The sequence below is a fragment of the Chinchilla lanigera genome, unplaced genomic scaffold (assembly GCF_000276665.1).
Source record: "Chinchilla lanigera isolate Chin_1 unplaced genomic scaffold, ChiLan1.0 scaffold00080, whole genome shotgun sequence".
Taxonomy (NCBI): domain Eukaryota; kingdom Metazoa; phylum Chordata; class Mammalia; order Rodentia; family Chinchillidae; genus Chinchilla; species Chinchilla lanigera.
The window spans coordinates 6,867,762-6,886,624 of record NW_004955481.1 but is presented as its reverse complement, the minus strand read 5'-3'; the positions used below and the strand labels follow the sequence as shown (position 1 = coordinate 6,886,624).

At 38.2% G+C, this 18,863-nt stretch overlaps 1 protein-coding gene across 2 annotated transcripts in view; it reads right to left on the bottom strand.

Annotated features, from left to right (window-relative positions):
* The window catches only part of Suz12 (SUZ12 polycomb repressive complex 2 subunit), a gene marked incomplete at its 5' end in the record, with an annotated part of 50,374 nt that overhangs the window by 30,924 nt on the left and 587 nt on the right, over positions 1-18,863 (bottom strand). The window contains 1 exon segment of one of the 2 annotated variants that reach the window (XM_013503467.1): positions 10,549-10,617. Coding sequence (XP_013358921.1) covers positions 10,549-10,617 — 69 coding nt within the window. 2 annotated transcript variants of the gene reach the window in all.

The window sequence follows — 18,863 nt, the reverse complement described above, 5'->3', positions numbered from 1 at the left end:
AATTTGCTGTGCTTTAGTGTCCCATCTATAAAAAATAAAATGGAAGCTTTCCCTTCCCAGTTCATAAAAGGAAATTTTGATAAGGGTAACTGAATTCAAAATTAAGTGTTTGAATTTTGTTTTCTTTTGAGACAGCGTCTTACTATGTATGTAGTTCAGGCTCGCCTTGAACTTACTATGTAGCCCAGGCTAGCCTCAAACTCATGGCAATTCTCCTGCCCCAGCCTTCAAAGTGTGGGGATTACAAGCATGTGTCATCATGCCCAGCCCTTGTTTTTTGCTGAGAGGTCTCATGAACTTGTTCAGTCTGGCCTTAAACTTGTGACTTTTCTGCCTCAGCCTTATGATTTGCTGGGACTACAGGCATGCACCAATAAGCCCTACCTTGTGTTTGAGTATTTTAAAGCAATGGACACTCAACCCTAACAAATCATGCAGAACCATTACTTTACATTTCAATTAGGAGAGAAATACATGATAAAAAAAAGATGTGTAATTTACTTTTTTAACAAGTCATTTTCACTTCTGCCTTTCAAAGCCATAGAAAGCAAAAAACAGCTATTAAGAATGGAAAAACTATTAGGATAGGATAGAATAAAAAGGCTTTTGTAGTACCTTTAAGTTGCAAAAGAAAGTAAGTTTAGTCGTTGATTAGAGCCTTTCCTAACTTTTCAGAGCAGTTTCTGTGATGAAATATGCAGAATCAAGATAATAAAGGGCTACAGAGAACAGATGGAGGAGACAAGGAAACAATACTGATCCCTTACTCAAGAACTGACTAGTCAAAAGAACAAAAGTAGTAGTTACAGGACAACACGAGATCAGTAGAAAGTATGTGTTTTGTTTTGAGACTGGGGTCTCATTTTGTAGTTCAAGCTGGCCTTAAACTCACTATGTAGACCAGGCTGCCCTTGAACTCAAAGCAATACTTCTGCCTCAGCCTTTTGAGTGGTGCGATTATAGGTGTATACCACAGACATAGGTTTTTTGCTTTAAAGAGGGTAAAAGAGCTGGGGGCATAGCTCAGTGGTGGACAGCTTCTCCAGCACGCCTAAAGCCCTAAGTTCAATACCCATACTGCAAAGAAAAAGTAAAAAGAAAAACCCAAAATCCATTGGTGGTGACAATCTAAGTATTTATATATCAAGGGGGCAATTTCAGAGACACTCAGAATGGAGGACATTAACATCCCCACACTGTAGGGGCTGGGGATTTAGCTCAGCGGCACAGCGCCTGCCTGGGAAGCTCGAGGTCGTGAGTTGATTCCCGGAACCGAAAAACAACAACAACAAAAAAGACTGAGAAACTCACCTTTGGGGCTGGGGATTAGCTCAGCGGCACAGTGCCTGCCTGGCAAGCGCAAGGTCATGAGTTCGATCCCTGGTACCGCCAAAAAAAGAAACAAACCAAAAACATCCCCACAGTGGTACATCCATGACTATCCCATCTGTGGCTTCTACCACTGGTGGTATAAATGGATCCAATCACTTTTATTGAGCTTTTACTAATTAATAAAAAGCTGTCTGATGACTCAGTTATCCATGTATCACCAGTGGTTCAGGCTGCTTGGTAGTAACACATAGGAATTACAGCCCCCCCGAAATGAACATGCTAAAGAACAAGTAACAACCGGAAATGAAACTATACAGTGTTTAATTTTCTAAGGACTGTTTTTCCTTGATTTTTTTTTGGGCGGGGGGTACTGGGAATCGAACTCAGGACCTTGGTGCTTGCCAGGTAGGCACTTACACCACTGAGCTATATCCCCAGCCCCTAGGACTGTTTTTCCTAAACCAGAGAATCTGGGCGCCATACTACACACTTATAATCCCAGCATGTGGGAAGGTGAAGTAGTTTAAGGGCAACCTGAGCTACACGATGAATTTCAACTACATATAGGGAGACCCTGTTTCAAAAAACTTAAAAAATAGTGAATAGATAGTGGGACACACCTGTAATCCCAGCATTCAGGCGGGTAAGGCAAGAGTATTGCTGCAAGTTTCAGGCCAGCCTGGGCTATATAGTGAATTCAAGGCCAGCCTGAACTGCATAGCGAGACGCTCTCTCAAAGAAAAAAAAGAAAAACGAGAAGAGAAGAAAAAAGAAAAGAAAAGAAAGAAAATAAAAAGGGCTAGGAATGTAGCTCAGTTGAAAGGTCCTGGTTTAATCCCCAGTATCACAAAAAGTACAGACCCACATAAGATATTTCATTGAAAGTTGTGGGGATGCCTATCTTTTTAGTGAAATAAGCCATGAAACTTCTAAATAAAACTACTGCAGGGCTGGAGATGTGGGTCGGTGTAAAACACTTGCCTAACACATTGAAGGCCTTGAGTTTATTATTTAAAATAATAAAACTGCTGAGGATGAGGCTCAGTGGTAGAGTGCTTGCCTAGCATGCACAAGGCCCTGAGTTCAATCCCCAGTACCACAAAAAAAAACAACCTAAAATAATAAAATTAAATTAAAAATTACAGATTAGAGGCTTTGAGAGGTCACTTAAAGAATAGTAGTGCCGGGCGTGGTGGCGCACACCTGTAACCCCAGTATTCAGGAGGCTGAGGCAGGAGGATCCTTGTGAGTTCGAGGCCAGCCTGGGCTACAAAGTGAGCTCAAGGCCAGCCTGAACTGCATAGCAAGACCCTGTCTGAAAAAGACCAAAACAAACCAAAAAACAAAAAATAGTAGTAAGGAACTATCTGATATGCTAAAATATCAATAGAGGACAAAATAACTACAGAAGATAAAAGTTAAAGCATAGTTAGCATAAACAATGGAAAAATTAAAAATGACTTAAATATCATTATCAACGTATTTTTTTTAAAAAAATACATGCCTATAATCCCAGCACTCAAGATCATCACATGTTCAAGGCCAGCCTGAACTATATAGTGAGACCTTGTCTCAAAAAAGCTGGGCATGGTGTTATAAACATGTAATCTCAGTACTTAGGTGGCTGAACCAGGCAGACTGCCACAATTTCAAGGCCAGCCTGGGATACATAATGAGTTCAAGGTCTGCAGGAACTACATAGTGAGACCCTATTAAAAAAAAAAAACAAAAAAAAACTACACTATCCTTAAAAGTAATTAATTTATTACACTTTTACAGTATTCATTTTCTGACATCAGACACTTAAAAACTCGTGGGGATAGGAGATTTGATGATAAAAGGCATGAAAATAATGTTTAATCTTTATCTGGATTTTAATGATTGTTACCTGATTACATGAATTTAACAAAACTAAAAACTATATACCAAAAACAGTGAATGTAATTGCATGTAACTCCTACTTCAAGAAAAAATGGCAGGGATGTAGCTCAGAGGCACAGTGCCTGCCTGGCAAGCATAAGGTGCTGAGTTCTATCCCAGCACCAAAAAAAATAAATAAATAAAAACAAAGATTTTAGGGGATTTGATCATGGCAATGATCCTATAATGCATACATTGTTAGGCTTGATAGTTAAGATGGGTATACTTTATTGAATGTTAATTTAATTAACTCAAAATTGTTATGTATATATGTATGTATGTACATATGTCTTTTTTGAGACAAGGTCTTGCTATGCAGTTCAGGCTGGCCTTGAGCTCACTTTGTAGCCCAGGCTGGTCCTGAACTCCCAACAACCCTTCTGCCTTAGCCTCCCGAGTGCTGGGATTACAGGTATGCACCATCATGCCCAGCTTCAAAATTGATATTTTAAAAGTACATTAATCATCTAAAAAAACTACGTGCTGTTTTATTAGAAAGACAGCTTGTATTTTAATTCTATAACTATCACCTTACAAAGCAGAATTAGCTGAACTCTTAAAAGATAACTGAAAGTGATGAACATTCTACAAATTCCACATTCTAAAAAACAATCCGTTAGTCACAAGCAATCTATTATATTTTTAGTTGGTACAATTAAACCTACAGACCAAGTCGAGGTTTTCTTTTTTTCTTAGTGACAGGGTATTGCACCCAGGACCTCACATCAGGTTAATTTTCTTTTCTTTTCTTTTTTTTTTCAGATTAATTTTCTTAAAACATTGCTCTGTTAACTATCATCCCTTCATACATATTTTTAATGTGTCCCCAACTACAAAATTTTTTGTCTATCTGCTAACAATAACATTTCTTACTATCTTCCCTAAAACCCTGCATAGGAAAATAGAATGGTAAAATAGAAAATACAAGTTTAAATTCTGGCTCCAGTTATTTCTTGTGTCCTGTTATCTATAAAATGAAGATATTATCACACTCAAGATTGTGAGAGGTTTACATAAAATAATAGATCCAGTATTCACTTTGTTCTACCATGGCAACAACTCCAACCATCCAGAGCTTAAGGATCACTCTTGCCTTTATAACCATTTCTTTGTTACTATCTGTCCATTCACATTCTTTCAGAAATCTTATATTAGTTCCATAGTACCTAGCAGTGACTTACAGAAAGGCATTCAACAAATGCCTTTCATGGTTTGATCAATCTCACATTCTTACATCTGGTAATCTGAGCAACTTCACTGAAGATAACAATATGTAATATAACAACCACCGTTAATTCCAATCATCCTGTTTTGAAACCCTGTATAATTTTTATCGTTTTTGCTTTGTTTTTGCCATGTTGTTGTTTTATTTTTTTATTTTCTTTAAAACAAAACAAAAAACCAAATGCTTTTCATAAGGATAATGATGCCTTCCTAAAGTAGTAAGTTTTTTAAGGTCAAAGATCATGTAGTAATAACAGTATTATTCACATTGTTTTTCTCAGAGATGTGATTCTAGGTTTTAATTCTGAAATGTCAGAAACATCCTGCATTTATCTACTCTAAAAAAGGGCCGGGGATATAGCTCAGCAGCACAAGCACCTGCCTAGCAAGCGCAAGATCCTAAGTTCAATCCTCAGTACAAAAAAAAAAAATCTACTCTAAAAAAATAGTTTAAATCATTATTCAAAATGTTGGCAAACTCAGGGCAATGGGAAATGTGTTCTTTCACAGTAATGTAGGACAATGAGAATAAAACTTTTAAAATGTTTATAGAAATTTAGCATTGTGAAAACACCTAATCATGTGCATATATGTTTCATTATCAACCTACAAAAGACCAAAAATTGGGAATATGATGTGCTACACAAGATACTCCCATCCCCTATCTCAAAGGAAACACTTTGATATAAACCCTGAATAAAGTAAAGATGATCCCTTCCATATGCAGTTTCTTCCAAGGAAAAACAGAGGTTTTCTTTCCCTTTCCTCGCCACTATGTCTACATCTTTATTTTTTTCCATGTCTACATCGTAATTGGTTACGATGGATCAGATGAAGGGCAGGAAAAGAAATATGAGCAGCTGGATCTAGTTTAGATGGCCAGGATAGAATATAAGATGAGAATTTTGGTTCATTTACACGATGTGTTTCCATCCATATACTCTAAGAAAGCAAGCACCATGGTAATAAGAAAAAAGAAAAAATGTGAAACTTTGGGAAAGCTAATTCCAGGTACAACCATTTGACACTTCTGAAGCAGTCTACAGAATGAAGTAAAGTCCCAAGGGAATAATGTTTTATAAGAAGATTCAGGTAGGAACCTCAAGTTTAAATAGCCAGTTCCCACTAAGGCATGAGATTTCTTATGCTGATGAAGAGTAAGACTAGCGTTCATAATGTATACATGTTAATCTGATAGCACAAGATACAAATCTTTATTTTTAGGGTCCCGGCAGCATTACCTCAAAATAGTACAAGTTGATAAGATACTCAGCATCAATACTATTACACAGTAGCTACTGAATTCACATGTTTTATCCTATGATATATTATGTTGGGGAAATGGTGACACACGACCAACTGAAGCAGCCCAAAGATTTAAAAATATAGTTAAATCTAAAAAACAGAACAAAAAGGGAAAACCAAGAATAGTTCTATTTAAAATAATTTAGTAAGCTGAGGAGTGATGTTACATGCCTGCAATCCCAGCACTCTGGGAGGCTAAGGGAGGAGCACAGCAAATTCAAACCTAGCCTGGGTAACTTAGTAAGCCTCTGTTTCAATATAAAAAAATTTCTTTAAAGGCCATGGATATAGCTCAATGCAAAGGCCCTAGGTTCAATCCACAGTACTGCAAAAAATAAACATAAAAAAGTAAATTCATCATCTACTCCAGGGTCTTCTCATACCACTCTCCCTATCTTTCTGCTTAGCTACTTGGCCTCAAAGACCGTATGTATAATATGCCTTTTTCTGGAACCACTTTATCTGCTCATCCTCTTTCCTCATTTCACCTTTACATTCTATATTCACCTTTCAAATTTCCACTCACTTCTCCAGAGAAAACTTCCCTGACCATAACTATTCCCATATCCAATATCTCTAGTGAAAGCTGCTACTTCTGTTTCATATACTCATGGCTCTATTATACTTTTCTTTCCAATCATTCATTTTATATGAATATATCTTTTCCCTCCTAAATGCTAAGCTACATAAAGGCAAATGTGTTTTGCTCATCCTTCTATGCCCTAGGGATTAAATATAATGCCTGATAAACGGCACACTAAGGAAACGGAAATCTCTCCTAAAAAATAGATCCAGGAGGGACCTGGGGATTTAGCTCAGCAGCACAGCGCCTGCCTGGCAAGCGAAAGGTCGTGAGTTCGATTCCGGATACCGGAAAACAAACAAACAAACAAACAAAATAGATCCAGGAAAAAAAAGATGCAAACCTCATTAAGGCACAAAATGGTATTTACAAAAAGTAATAAAATGCAGTCCCACCAACTGTCAGATTTCAGGTTTTTTTGTTTTGTTTTGTTTGTCTTTTTGAGATAGGGTCTCCCTATGCAGTTCAGGCTGGCCTTGAGCTCACTCTGTAGCACAGGCAGGTCTGGAACTCACAATGATCCTCCTGCCTCAGCCTCCCGAGTGCTGGGATTACAGGTATGCAACACCACGCCCGGCAACTGTAAGATTTTATAGTGACATGTCTAGCTCCCTACTATAAAGAAACAGCTCAGAAATATTCATGGTTTTTCTACACTCAAATCCCTCCACGAAGTAATCACCCTTTGGACCTCTATCATCATAGATTTTTCCTATTTTTGGAATCAAACAATAATTAAGAGGGTCTTAAAAAAGGTAGATTACTAGCCCGGCTTGGTGGTGCACACTTGTAATCCCAGCACTTGGAAAGCTGAGGCAGGAGGATAGTTAAAGGCCAACCTGGGTTACATAAGTGAGTTCAAGGTCACCCTAAACTGTATACTGAAACCCTATCTCAAAAAGACCAAAAAAAAAAGACAATTACTAACTCAAAAGCTTTGGCTTTAAAGCTGGGCCTATAACCTAGGCACTTAGGGATGTTGAGACAGGAGGATTTCAAATTAGAGGCCAGCCCGGGAGCATAGGAAGTTGGGGACAACTTTTATAAGGCCTATGATTTTGCGTTTTTCTGTTGGCTCAGTCTACAACTGACCTACAGATCTAAAGTATGAAAAATCCTGTAACCAGGCATAGTGGCATATGCCTATAACCTAGAGTCCCAGGCCACAGCTACTTGGCTTGGAGTCCCAGGCCAGACTGGAATATACAGTGAGACCCTGTCTCAAAAAGTCAAGAGGCTGGGCATGGTGGCACATAGCTGTAATCCCAGCACTCGGGAGGCTGAGGCAGGAAGATCTCTGCGAGTTTGAGGCCAGCCTGGGCTACAAAGTGAGTTCAAGGCCAGCCTGAACTGAATAGTAAGACCTTGTCCCCAAAAGACAAAAAAAATAGAATTAAAAAAAAATCAAAAGAAACAAAAACCAAAGAAAAACAAACACAAATCCCCAAACAATCCTTTAATACCAACTTTTTTTGTGCAAATAATGCTACGATTTTAGTTTATAAGTTACTATACATGTCCTAATTAATTAAGGAATGTGACTATTTTTGGGCTATGGTATTACTGTGTGTCTTGATACTCTCTTTGAACTGTGAAGTTCAAAGTAATGAAGAGGGGCTGGGGATTTAGCTCAGCGGCAAAGCGCCTGCCTGGCAAGCGCAAGGTCGTGAGTTCGGTTCCCAGTACCGGAGAAAAACCAAAAAAAAAAAGAGCTAGGAATATCAAAGTAATGAAGAATGAAGTACAGTAGGCTTTGAAATAGAGATATTACAATTTTGGAAGTTATGAAAGAACATGAATTCCAATGGAAGACACCTACAGAACTATCACTGAACAGATCCAAGATCCAATTAAACTGAATGAGTTCTCTAAGATAGTTATGTTTTTCTCAAGCTTTTTTTTCTTGTTTTTTTTTTTGTACTGGTAATCAAACTCAGGACCTTGTGCTTTCCAGGCAGGTGCTTGTACCGCTGAGCTATATCCCCAGCCCTAAGATAGTATAATGAATGTCGACAGAAGAAAGGTACTTTGTATAATTTAAGATTTTAATTTCTGCTAATTAATGTTATGGAACAACAAAGACTTGCTTTGTTCTTTTTATAAAAGAACTTTATAAAAGTCCTAGAGAGTCTGGGGGTTTAAATGGAGTACTTTCCCAATTCATCTTAATACCTCTGGGAGCAACAATGAGACATCCATAAATCTTGGAAGGACGAGGATTTAAATGCCCAACTCACTGGACCCAGATAGATCCCAAAGATTAAAAGGGTGCTGTTGAACTCACTGCGTCAAAAAGAACAGAATTACCCGAAGAACAACTGTTCAGAGAAAACGGACCAGTATATCTCCCTCACAACATGCATTCTTAACAACCTCTGCAATATTTATCAAACAATGTCACAATGTCACACACAGTGAGACAAAAGTTAGCAGTAAACTGAAATCTTGACAGGGGACATGAAAGGATCAATGTTTCTTTCTATTGGCACATTTTTCCTTGCCATTTAAACCAGAAGTCCAGTTCGCAGACTTAAGGTAGAGAAAAGAAGCACAAAGTGAGACGAGGCTTTGACTGCTACAAGTAAAAATGACCCTGAGGTGGCTGGTGGATGTAACTCAGTGAAAGAGTGGGTATTAATCATGCACAAGGACCTGGGTCTGATTCTTAGTGCCACAAAAAAAAAAAAAGAAAGGGAAAAAAAAAAGCCCTGATAATTCCAAAAGCTTAGTCGGGGGTACTTTACCAGAAAGGTATCTTGAATAAAAATTCAAGCAAAACTTGAAGAGTTTACACACACTTAGAATATTCTTAGTTCTATCTTATAGGGTACATTAACTAGGTAAAGAGCTAAGATCTCAGCTTCTACAGTTTACTAGAGGTACTTATTTACAAGTTAGCATTTACTGAGATATGGAAATATAAATTATACTTCAATTCTAAATGTAAGATATTAAAATGTGGTTTTATAATTTAACAAAGTCACCAAATTCATAAGTCAAACTTAAAATGTAAGTGACTAAAGCCAGGAGCAATAGTGTTTGCCTGAAATCCCAGCTATTTAGGAGGCTGAGGCAGGAAGACCGCAAATTCAAGGCTATCTTGTGCAGGTTGGTAAGATCCTATCTCAAAATACCAAGGGGCAGGAGAGGCAGCTCACTGGTAGAGTATCTGCCTAGCATACACAAAGCTCTGGGTTCAGTCCCCAGCACTGCAAAATAAATAAAGGTAACTAATTTATGTGCATGTATAACTAAACAAAAATGAAGTCTTTTATTAGTCACTAAAATAATGAGAAAAATAAAGCACTGTTAAGTACCTCATTGAATACTTCAAGAAAAAAAAAACCGGCATGGTGGTGCACACCTATAATCTCAGCACTTGAGGACTGAGGCAGGAGAATTGTGAGGAGTCTGAGGCCAGCCCGAGCTACATAATGAGTTCAACACCAGCTGAACCGCACAGCAAGACCCTGACTCAAAAAACCAAAAGGGGGGTGGGGTGGGACTGACTCTCATACTTGAGGATGAATTTAAAAGGGTTATGATATACTGTGAAGCACAAAGCACATAATAAGTATACTACAAATGAGTCTCAGCCAAGCATGGAGACACACATGCATAATCCTAGGACTGGGAGGCTGAGGCAGGAGGATCACCAGACATTTGAGGCCACCATGGCTACACAGTAGGTTCAAGGCCAGCCTAAATTACAAAGCAAGACCCTGTTTCAGAAAAACAAAAGTCTCCACTACCTTTGTGATGAGGTAGTAAAATTAAGACCAAATGCAAAAGTTACAAATTTTGACTTGAAATGCCCAAAATTGGTAATAAACAATGATGAACACAACTGCCTTACAGAGCAGTGAGTTCCCAAACACTGAAGATTTTCACACAGCTTTATTTTTTTTGGTACCAGGAATCAAACTCAGGACTTCATGCTTGCCAGGCAGGCGCTGTACCACTGAGCTATATACCCAGCCCCTTTCACACAGCTTTAAACCTAAGAATTCTTCTCCAAGGATGATACAGAAGCTAATTCCTGACTTGTGTATCAATTTGAATCTGATGTCTAAGTTTCTTCTAACTACTGACAATATTGAGGTGATCACTAGGGAAATGATCACTACAGGTTTTTTTGCCTTTCCTCAATGTATCACTTAATATAAACTGATAAGTTATCTTACCTATGAGATTCTTGCTCTCCTTTCATTTTCTCTACTTTTGATAACATATCATCAACTTTAAATGTTTTCCTGGAAGAAACAGATAAACAAAATAATCACGTCTCAACTGGGAAAAAGAAACAAATTACTTTATTGTAACTATTAATAGGCATGATAGAAATCTGATTTTTAAAATTATTTTTTAAAAAGATTTTCAGCAAGATAAATGACGAATGACTAACAATAACAATAAATCTACTGAGACAGTGTATGTTAAAATACAGCAGACATGCCTTCAAGCCTCATTTCAAATGCTAACTTTCTCATAAAATCTTTTGTAATTATCCCCAAATCAGTAATTTCTCCTGATTCATGGCACTCAGTATGTGTGTATATAGGTACACATTTTTGCAGGACTGGGGATTGAACCCAGAGCCTTCACACTTAGCTATATCCCCAACCTTTTCTAAATTTTGAGACAGGGTTTCATGCTGAATTGCCAAGGCAGGGCTCAAATTTGCCATCTTCTTGCCTCAGCTCTGGGATTACAGGCATGGGCCATCACACCGGGCTGATTTACATTTATTTTATTTATATTGATTTTGACACATTTCATACATGTGAAATCTGTGTGCTTATTTTATTTCTCTTACTACTTTAAGGTCCTGAAGGATAGTAATTCGTGTTCTTCAAGCATGTAGTGTTTGGTATAATGTCTTATTCTTGGTAGGGGTTCAAATAAGTATTTAACTGAACTAAACAAACACTACGTATACTCTAAAACAACCATATTTCTATTATGTAACCCAACAAATATATACCAGCACCATCACATTAAAATGGATACTCCATAAAATATATCTGAAGTTCATGAGATAGACTCAAACATTACTGGTAAAAACCTAAGATTAAAGGATATGTCATAACAGACAGTTTAGAAAAAAAAATTATGAAAAACTTTTAAGGATGTTTATCTTTACATGATTAGGAAGAAATTACTTCTGGGGCCAGGGATATAGCTCAGTGGCACAGCGCCTGAGCACAGGACCTGGCAAACACAAGGTCCTGAGTTCAATTCCCATAGTGGCACATGCCTGTAATCCCAGCACTCAGGAGACAGGAGGATTACTGCGAGTTCCAGGCCAGCCTGGGCTACAAAGTGAGCTCAAGGCCAGTCTGAACTATATAGCAAGACCCTGTCTCAAAAAGACCAAAAAAAACAAAACAAAACAAAACAAAAAAAACCCAAAAACCCCAAACTGACGTTAATAAATCAAACTAGGCATGGTGGCGCACACCTGTAATCCCAGCACTCAGAGACAGTGAGGAAGGAAGATCGCTGGAGTTCAAGGTGGTTGCCTAGGCTACACTGTGAGTTCAAGACCAGCGTGAACTACATAGCAAGATCCTTTCTCAAAACAAAACAAAACAAAACAAAACAACACACCAAAATGACATATTAGCTTTTTAACATGACGTATATAACACAAAAGTAATCTTCCCACAAAATAGAAACTTAAGTAAAATCTTCCAAAGCAATTAAACATTGAATGCATTGTAAAATAAGCCTCATCTTAAGGTAGTCTATATGTCCTAGAGATAGAAGCTAAAAATCTAGACCCACATATAATGTTAACAAAAAGTAAACTGAGAAAGAATATATTGCTTTACACTTATATTCTCTTAAAATTTTAGACTTGAAATTTTTTTTTTGATATGGGGAATCAAATTTAGGGCCTTGAGCTTACTTCCCTGCCCTGGACATACATTATTTTACAATGCTTGGATGCTGGTAACAAAAATTACCATTAATGCCCATTCCTTTTGAGTGGGGGAGTATTGGGGATTGAACCCAGGGTCCTTGCTCTGAGCTACATCTCCAGCCTCTTTATTTTTTATTTTGAGATAAGGTCTTGCTAAGTTGCCCAGACTGAGCTACAACTTGAGATTCTCCTACTGTAGCCTCCTAAAGTAAAATACTGATAAGAAAAATAATATTGATGGTTTACAATTCAAATAAAAAAGTCTCCTTAACAAAAGAGGTTTTTTTTGTGTGTGGGTACTGGGAATTGAACTCAGGACCTTGTGCTTACCAGGCAGGTGATTACACCCCTGAGCTATATCCCTGGCCCCTCAGAAGAGCTTTTTAAAAACCCTCTCTGTATCTTTAGAGTAACCGAAAACTTTCATTTTAAAATTTTATCCAATACAGTATAGTAAGAAGTGCTTTATGAAAGATGACAATAATTTTCAAATACCTCAGATGAAAAAAGACAAAAGAAAAATGACTCTTAAGCTAGTTACAAAGAACTGTTCATTAAAAATAACGAAAATTAAAAAAAAAAGAAAAAGACGGGCTGGGGATTTAGCTCAGCGGCAAAGCGCCTGCCTGGCAAGCGCAAGGTCGTGAGTTCGGTTCCCGGTACCGGAGAAAAACCAAATAAATAAATAAATAAATAAATAAATAAGAAAAAAGAAAAAGAAAAAGAAAAAGAAAAAGAAAAAGAAAATTATCACTGGGGAGGATTTTAAAGTTACTGGAAAGTTTTAAGGATGTTTATCTTTACATGATTAAGAAGAAATTATTTCTGGGGCCAGGGATATAGCTCAGTGGCACAAGCGCCGGAGCACAGGACCTGGCAAACACGAGGTCCTGAGTTCAATTCCCAATTCCAAAAAAAAAAAAAGAAAAAAAAAAAGGAAATTCCTTCTGTAAGAAGAAGACTGTAATTCCCAAGGTTCATCTTTTTCAACATTATGAACTTTTATATAGATGTGGAGAACTGAATAGTAACAAGCATTTTATTTTATTTTTTGTCTTTTTGAGACAGGGTCTGGCTATGCAGGTCAGGCTGGCCTTGAGCTCACTTCGTAGCCCAGGCTGGTCTCAAACTTGCAACAATCCTCTTGCCTCAGCCTCCCAATGCTGGGATTACAGGCCGTGCACCACCACGCCCAGCATAACAAGCATTTTAAATAACAAAGATCACAAAGGTAAAAGCTTTCTTTAGGAAAAAAACAAAACAAAAACCATGTAAACTGCTATACAAAAGCACCTCCTCCCCCAACACCAAATATTTTTGTTCTTTATTTTTTTTTCTTCTGGTACCCAGAATCCAACTCACGACCTTGTGCTTACCAGGCAGGCGCTGTGCTGCTGAGCTAAAGCCCCAGCCCCTTACTTTTGTTCTTTAAAAAGGCAATACTACCATAGCTCTTACTTTTTTTTTTTTTTTTTTCTGTCTTTTTGAGACAGGGTCTTGCTATGCAGTTCAGGCTGGCCTTGAACTCACTTTGTAGCCCAGGCTGACCTCAAACCCACAACAATCCTCTGCCTCAGCCTCCCGTGTGCTGGGATTACAGGCGTGTGCCACTACATCTGGCAGTAGCTCTAACTTTAATAAAGGAAATTATTATGGTTTTGTGTCTGGATGTCCCTCCAAAGCCTTATGCTGTCATGGGGGGGTTGCTTTTCAGAGGTGGCTGGACCTAGTTTGTGATTGGTCCAATGCTGGGATTAAGAATGTGAGTGCTATACCATCCTAGGACAAGTAGCCAGCATACAAGGCAAGGGACAGAAAGGGGTTTGTCCCTATTCACTCTCAGCTGTTGCTTGTTACTTTTGCTGTCTTCAGCTGCCATAAACTGTTTCCTCTAGACCATATGTCATAATGCCTTGGGGCCAGCCTACGGACTGAAACTTGTATAAACTGTGAGTTATATAAAGCTTTTCTTAGGGGCTGGGGATTTAGCTCAGCAGCACAGCGCCTGCCTAGCAAGCGCAAGGTCATGAGTTTGGAACCGGTACCGGAAAAAAAAACAAACAAAAAAAAGTAAAGCTTTTTTCCGGGAACCGGTACCAGAAAAAAAAACAAACAAAAAAAAGTAAAGCTTTTTTCCTTTAACTTTGGGCTGAACAATGAGAAAACTAACTAAACCAGAAATAATTACAAAGTCATCAAAAAGAAGAATGTTTAAAACTTCAGGTTTTTGAACTTTTCCTTGGGAAGCTTCAGAGAAGCAGCTTACATGAAATTTAATAAACTGGATTTGATAAAAGTTGCCCTTCTTTCTCATCTAGGTTTTCTACGAAGTAGTGGTACCCTAAAGAATTTGAATACCTCTATGAACTCTAAAATACAACATGAATTCAACAAATATACCAAAATTAATATTACAACGGAGAATATGACTTCAAAGGAAATAACATACTTATTCCAATAATGGCTATTAGATTGAGGGTATAGCTCAATGGTACAGTGCTTGCCTGAACATGACCAAAGTCCTATGTTCAATCCCTAGCACCACCAAAAAGAAAAAGATTATGTTGTAGTAATAAAAGTTCCAAAAACAATTTGAGAAAAGATCATAATCACTTTCAAAGTCATCAATACTGTACTTTTTGTTTTTTTGCAGTGCTGGGGATAGAATACAAGGCCTCACACATGCTAAGCAAAGGTTCTATCACTTACTTGAGCTTCACTCTCAGCCCCTAGTCATCAACTACTGTGATGACAATGGCATTCATCTGAAGATACCAGTTGTGCTATATTTTGTTAAAAATCATTTCTGGGGCTGGAGATACAGCTCAGTGGCACAAGCACCTGTCTGGCAAGCACAAGGTCCTGAGTTCAATTCCTGGTACCAAAAAAAAAAATTAAAAATTAAAAATCATTACTAAAGTTGGGTTTGGTGGCACATGCCTGGAATCCCAGCACTCGGGAGGCTAAGGCAGCAGGATCACTGTGCGTTTGAGGCCAGCCTGCTCTAAACCAGCCTGAACTGCACACTGATACCCTGCCTCAAAAACAAAAAAATTCCTAGGCGGGGCGTGGTGGCACACACCTGTAATCCCAGCACTTGGGAGGCTGAGACAGGAGAATTGTTCCAAGTTCAAGACCAGCCTGGGCTACAAAGTGAGCTCAAGGTCAGCCTGAACTGCATAGTGAGACCCTGTCTCAAAAAAAAAAAAAAAAAAAAAAAATTCCTAAAGCATCTATAAAGTCAGGCATTTAATAACAGTATTAAGTAATTCCTACGCATTTTTGTATATATTTTGTGAATGTACATGTTTCTTTGCCAGCAAATTTCTTCAAGATTTCCCTTATGCAGTCCAGGCTAGCATGAACTCATGACCCTCCTGCCTCACCTTACCAGAGGGCTGGGATTACAGCTGTTCACCACACCTGGCTCTAAAGATAGTGTTTTAAAACCTAAAGAATAGTAATTGAGAAATTTCAGTTTTTATTACCAAGTCCTGACAGATAACACATCCCACAAGACAAAGCCTACTAAATAACCTGACAGGAAAAACATGAATTTAGTTTTTAAATGTGTATTTTAATCCACTTATGAATTAACCCTTCTTTTGTGTGTATGGTACTAGGCCACACCTGGGGCCTTCACACTGAGCTACATCCCTAAACTTAATTTGGAGACAGGGTCTTCCTAAGTTGCCCAGGTCAAGCCCAAACATGTGATCCCCCTGCCTCAGCCTCCCAGAGTACTAGGGCTACAGGCATGTACCACCACATCCCACTCTAAACTTACATTTTTAAACTTAATCCAATTTAAAATTAAAATCAGGCATGAGGGGCTGGGGATTTAGCTCAGCAGCAAAGTGCCTGCCTGGCAAGCACAAGGTCATGATTCCTGGTACTGGAAAAAATTTTAAAAATTAAAAAAAAATCAGGCAGGATCCTAGCTAACAACTCAGCTACCCATATTAAAAAACACTTTAGCCAGGACAAGTGCCATATATATATAATCTCATTCAAGGTCACAGATATATGGCATGAAATTATAGATATATGACAAAGGCATATTCTTGCTACTTGAGACAGGCAAAGGCAGAATTCCAACTTTTAGGTCAGCCTGGGCAACTTAAAAAGACATCTGTCTCAAAATAAAACAGTGGTGGTGCACGCCTGTAATCCCAGCACTCGGGAGGCTGAGGCAGGAGGATCACTGGGAGTTCGAGACCAGCCTGGGCTATGAAGTGAGCTCAAGGCCAGCCTGAAGCTGCACAGGGAGACCCTGTCTCAAAAAGACAAAGAAAAAATAAAAATAAAAATAAAACTTTAGCTGGGGATTTAGCTCAGCAGCAAAAGCACCTGCCTGGCAAGTGCAAGGTCGTGAGTTCGGTTCCTGGTACCGGAGAAAAACCAAAAAAGAAAGGTAGCTTTTTAGGGGCTGGGGATTTAGCTCAGCGGCAAAAGCGCCTGCCTGGCAAGCGCAAGGTCGTGAGTTCAGTTTCCGGTACCGGAGAAAAACCAAAAAAAATAAAAAATAAATAAATAAATAAAACTTTAATAGAAAAGATTGGGTAGGGGTTATTGCTCAGTACCAGAGCACTTGCCTGGCACGCAGAGGCAAGAGGCCCTAGGTTATCAGTTACTCAGTTGATCTGAAGATAGAGAACACTAACTCAAACTCCAATTAAGTAAAACATGACCTCTTTCCCACTCTACAACAATAAAAGAATTCTACATTTCTCAGTAGCAGGTTTATATTACAAAATACTGTACTTTATATTGTTGTATATTAAATTTCACCAATACAAATTTCTGAACTTTCTTTCTGTTTATATTAAATACCTATATATTATTCTTGTCTTACCTTCGGACCACAAAATCTAAAATATATTTACTCTGTGGTCCTTTACAGCAAAGTTCTGTTGAACCTTGGCATAGATTAAATAATGCAGTAGTAGACAAGAGTTAACGAATCTAACTCAGTTGCCTAATTTATCCTCTTCCTAGTTATTTAAGTTGTTAGCAACTTTTATCCATTAAATGTAATGCTATGTGTCTTGATCATTTTAGACTGCTGCAAAACAAAGAATTTTAATGTGTCAATCCTTTAAAATACACCTTGATGTACCTATGAAACTATGTTTTGCTGTAGAAATGGGACACCTACTCAGTAAGTAGCAGTCTTCCAAGGAGTTCAGCGTCAAAAGCACCATACACTGAAATAGCTTAATGGTTTTAAGACTATAATGCCAAATGCTTAATACAGAAAATCTCACTTAGGATTTTAAACTTGTCTACTTGATATACTCTAAATATATTCTTGGAACGAAACAAGAAACATGCATATCATTATTATATTTGGTTAAGTATTAAATGTTACACAGCAAAAACAAGCTCTGTACCACATCTGCAGACTCCACTATAAGACCAGATGATTAAGGCAGCCTGTTTAAGAATGTTTATAGTATTTACTTGAAAAGTATTTCCTCTTCAGTAAAGACATTGCCAGAGATATGAAATAAGACTTTGTGAACTCATCGTTATAGAAACTAATCTTTTATTATTAGATATAAAAAATATTTTTAAAGCCAGGCATGGTGGTGCACACCTGTAATTCCAGCACTCCGGAGGCTGAGGCAGGAGGATCCTTGCGAGTTCGAGACCAGCCTGGGCTACAAAGTGAGCTCAAGGCTACAAAGTGAGCTCAAGACCAGCCTGAACTGCACAGCAAAACCCTGTCACAAAAAAAAAAAAAAAAAAAAAAAAAAAAATTGCTTTTTAAATTACCTATTCAATTTGATGTATCAAAGATGATTCTCTTGGGCTGTTTAGTAAGCATTTAAACTCTGGAATGCTACTAAAATGAAAATAACTAATGGCACAGAATAAAAACATGAGTTAAAATCATTTCGTTCTTTTCTATTAAATTAACATATTTACAAAAAATGATACCATTAAGAACTTGAGGAGCAGGTGTAATCCTATAATCCCAACACTTAGGAGGCTGAGACAGGAGGATTAAAAGTTTGAGCCCTACCTGGACAACTCAGCAAGACTTGGTCTCAAAAAAAAGCTAGTAAAACAGCTCAATCCAAAGGCCCTGGTTTCATCCCAGTACCACAAAATATAAATAAATAAAATTTAATAAATTTATTTGTAGGCTGGGGGTGGAGCTTAGTGTTAGAGAGCTTGCCTAGCATGTGTGAGGCCCTGGGTTCAATCCCTACTGCTGTGAGCTGGGGATATAGCTCAGTGGCACAAGCACCTGTTTAGCAAGTGCAAGGTGCTGAGTACAATTCCCAGTACCAAAGAAAAAAGTTCTGCCGGGTGTGGTGGCGCATGCCTGCAATCCCCGCTCTCGAGAGGGTGAGGCAAGAGAATCATTTTGAATAAGAGACCAGCCTGGGCTAAAAAGTGAGCTCAAAGCCAGCCTGAACTGCATAGCCAGACCCTGTCTCAAAAAGGCAAAAACAAAACAAAACAAAACAAAACAAAACAGGGGCTGGGGATTTAGCTCAGTGGCAAAAGCGCCTGCCTGGCAAGCGCAAGGTCGTGAGTTCGGTTCCCGGTACCGGAGAAAAA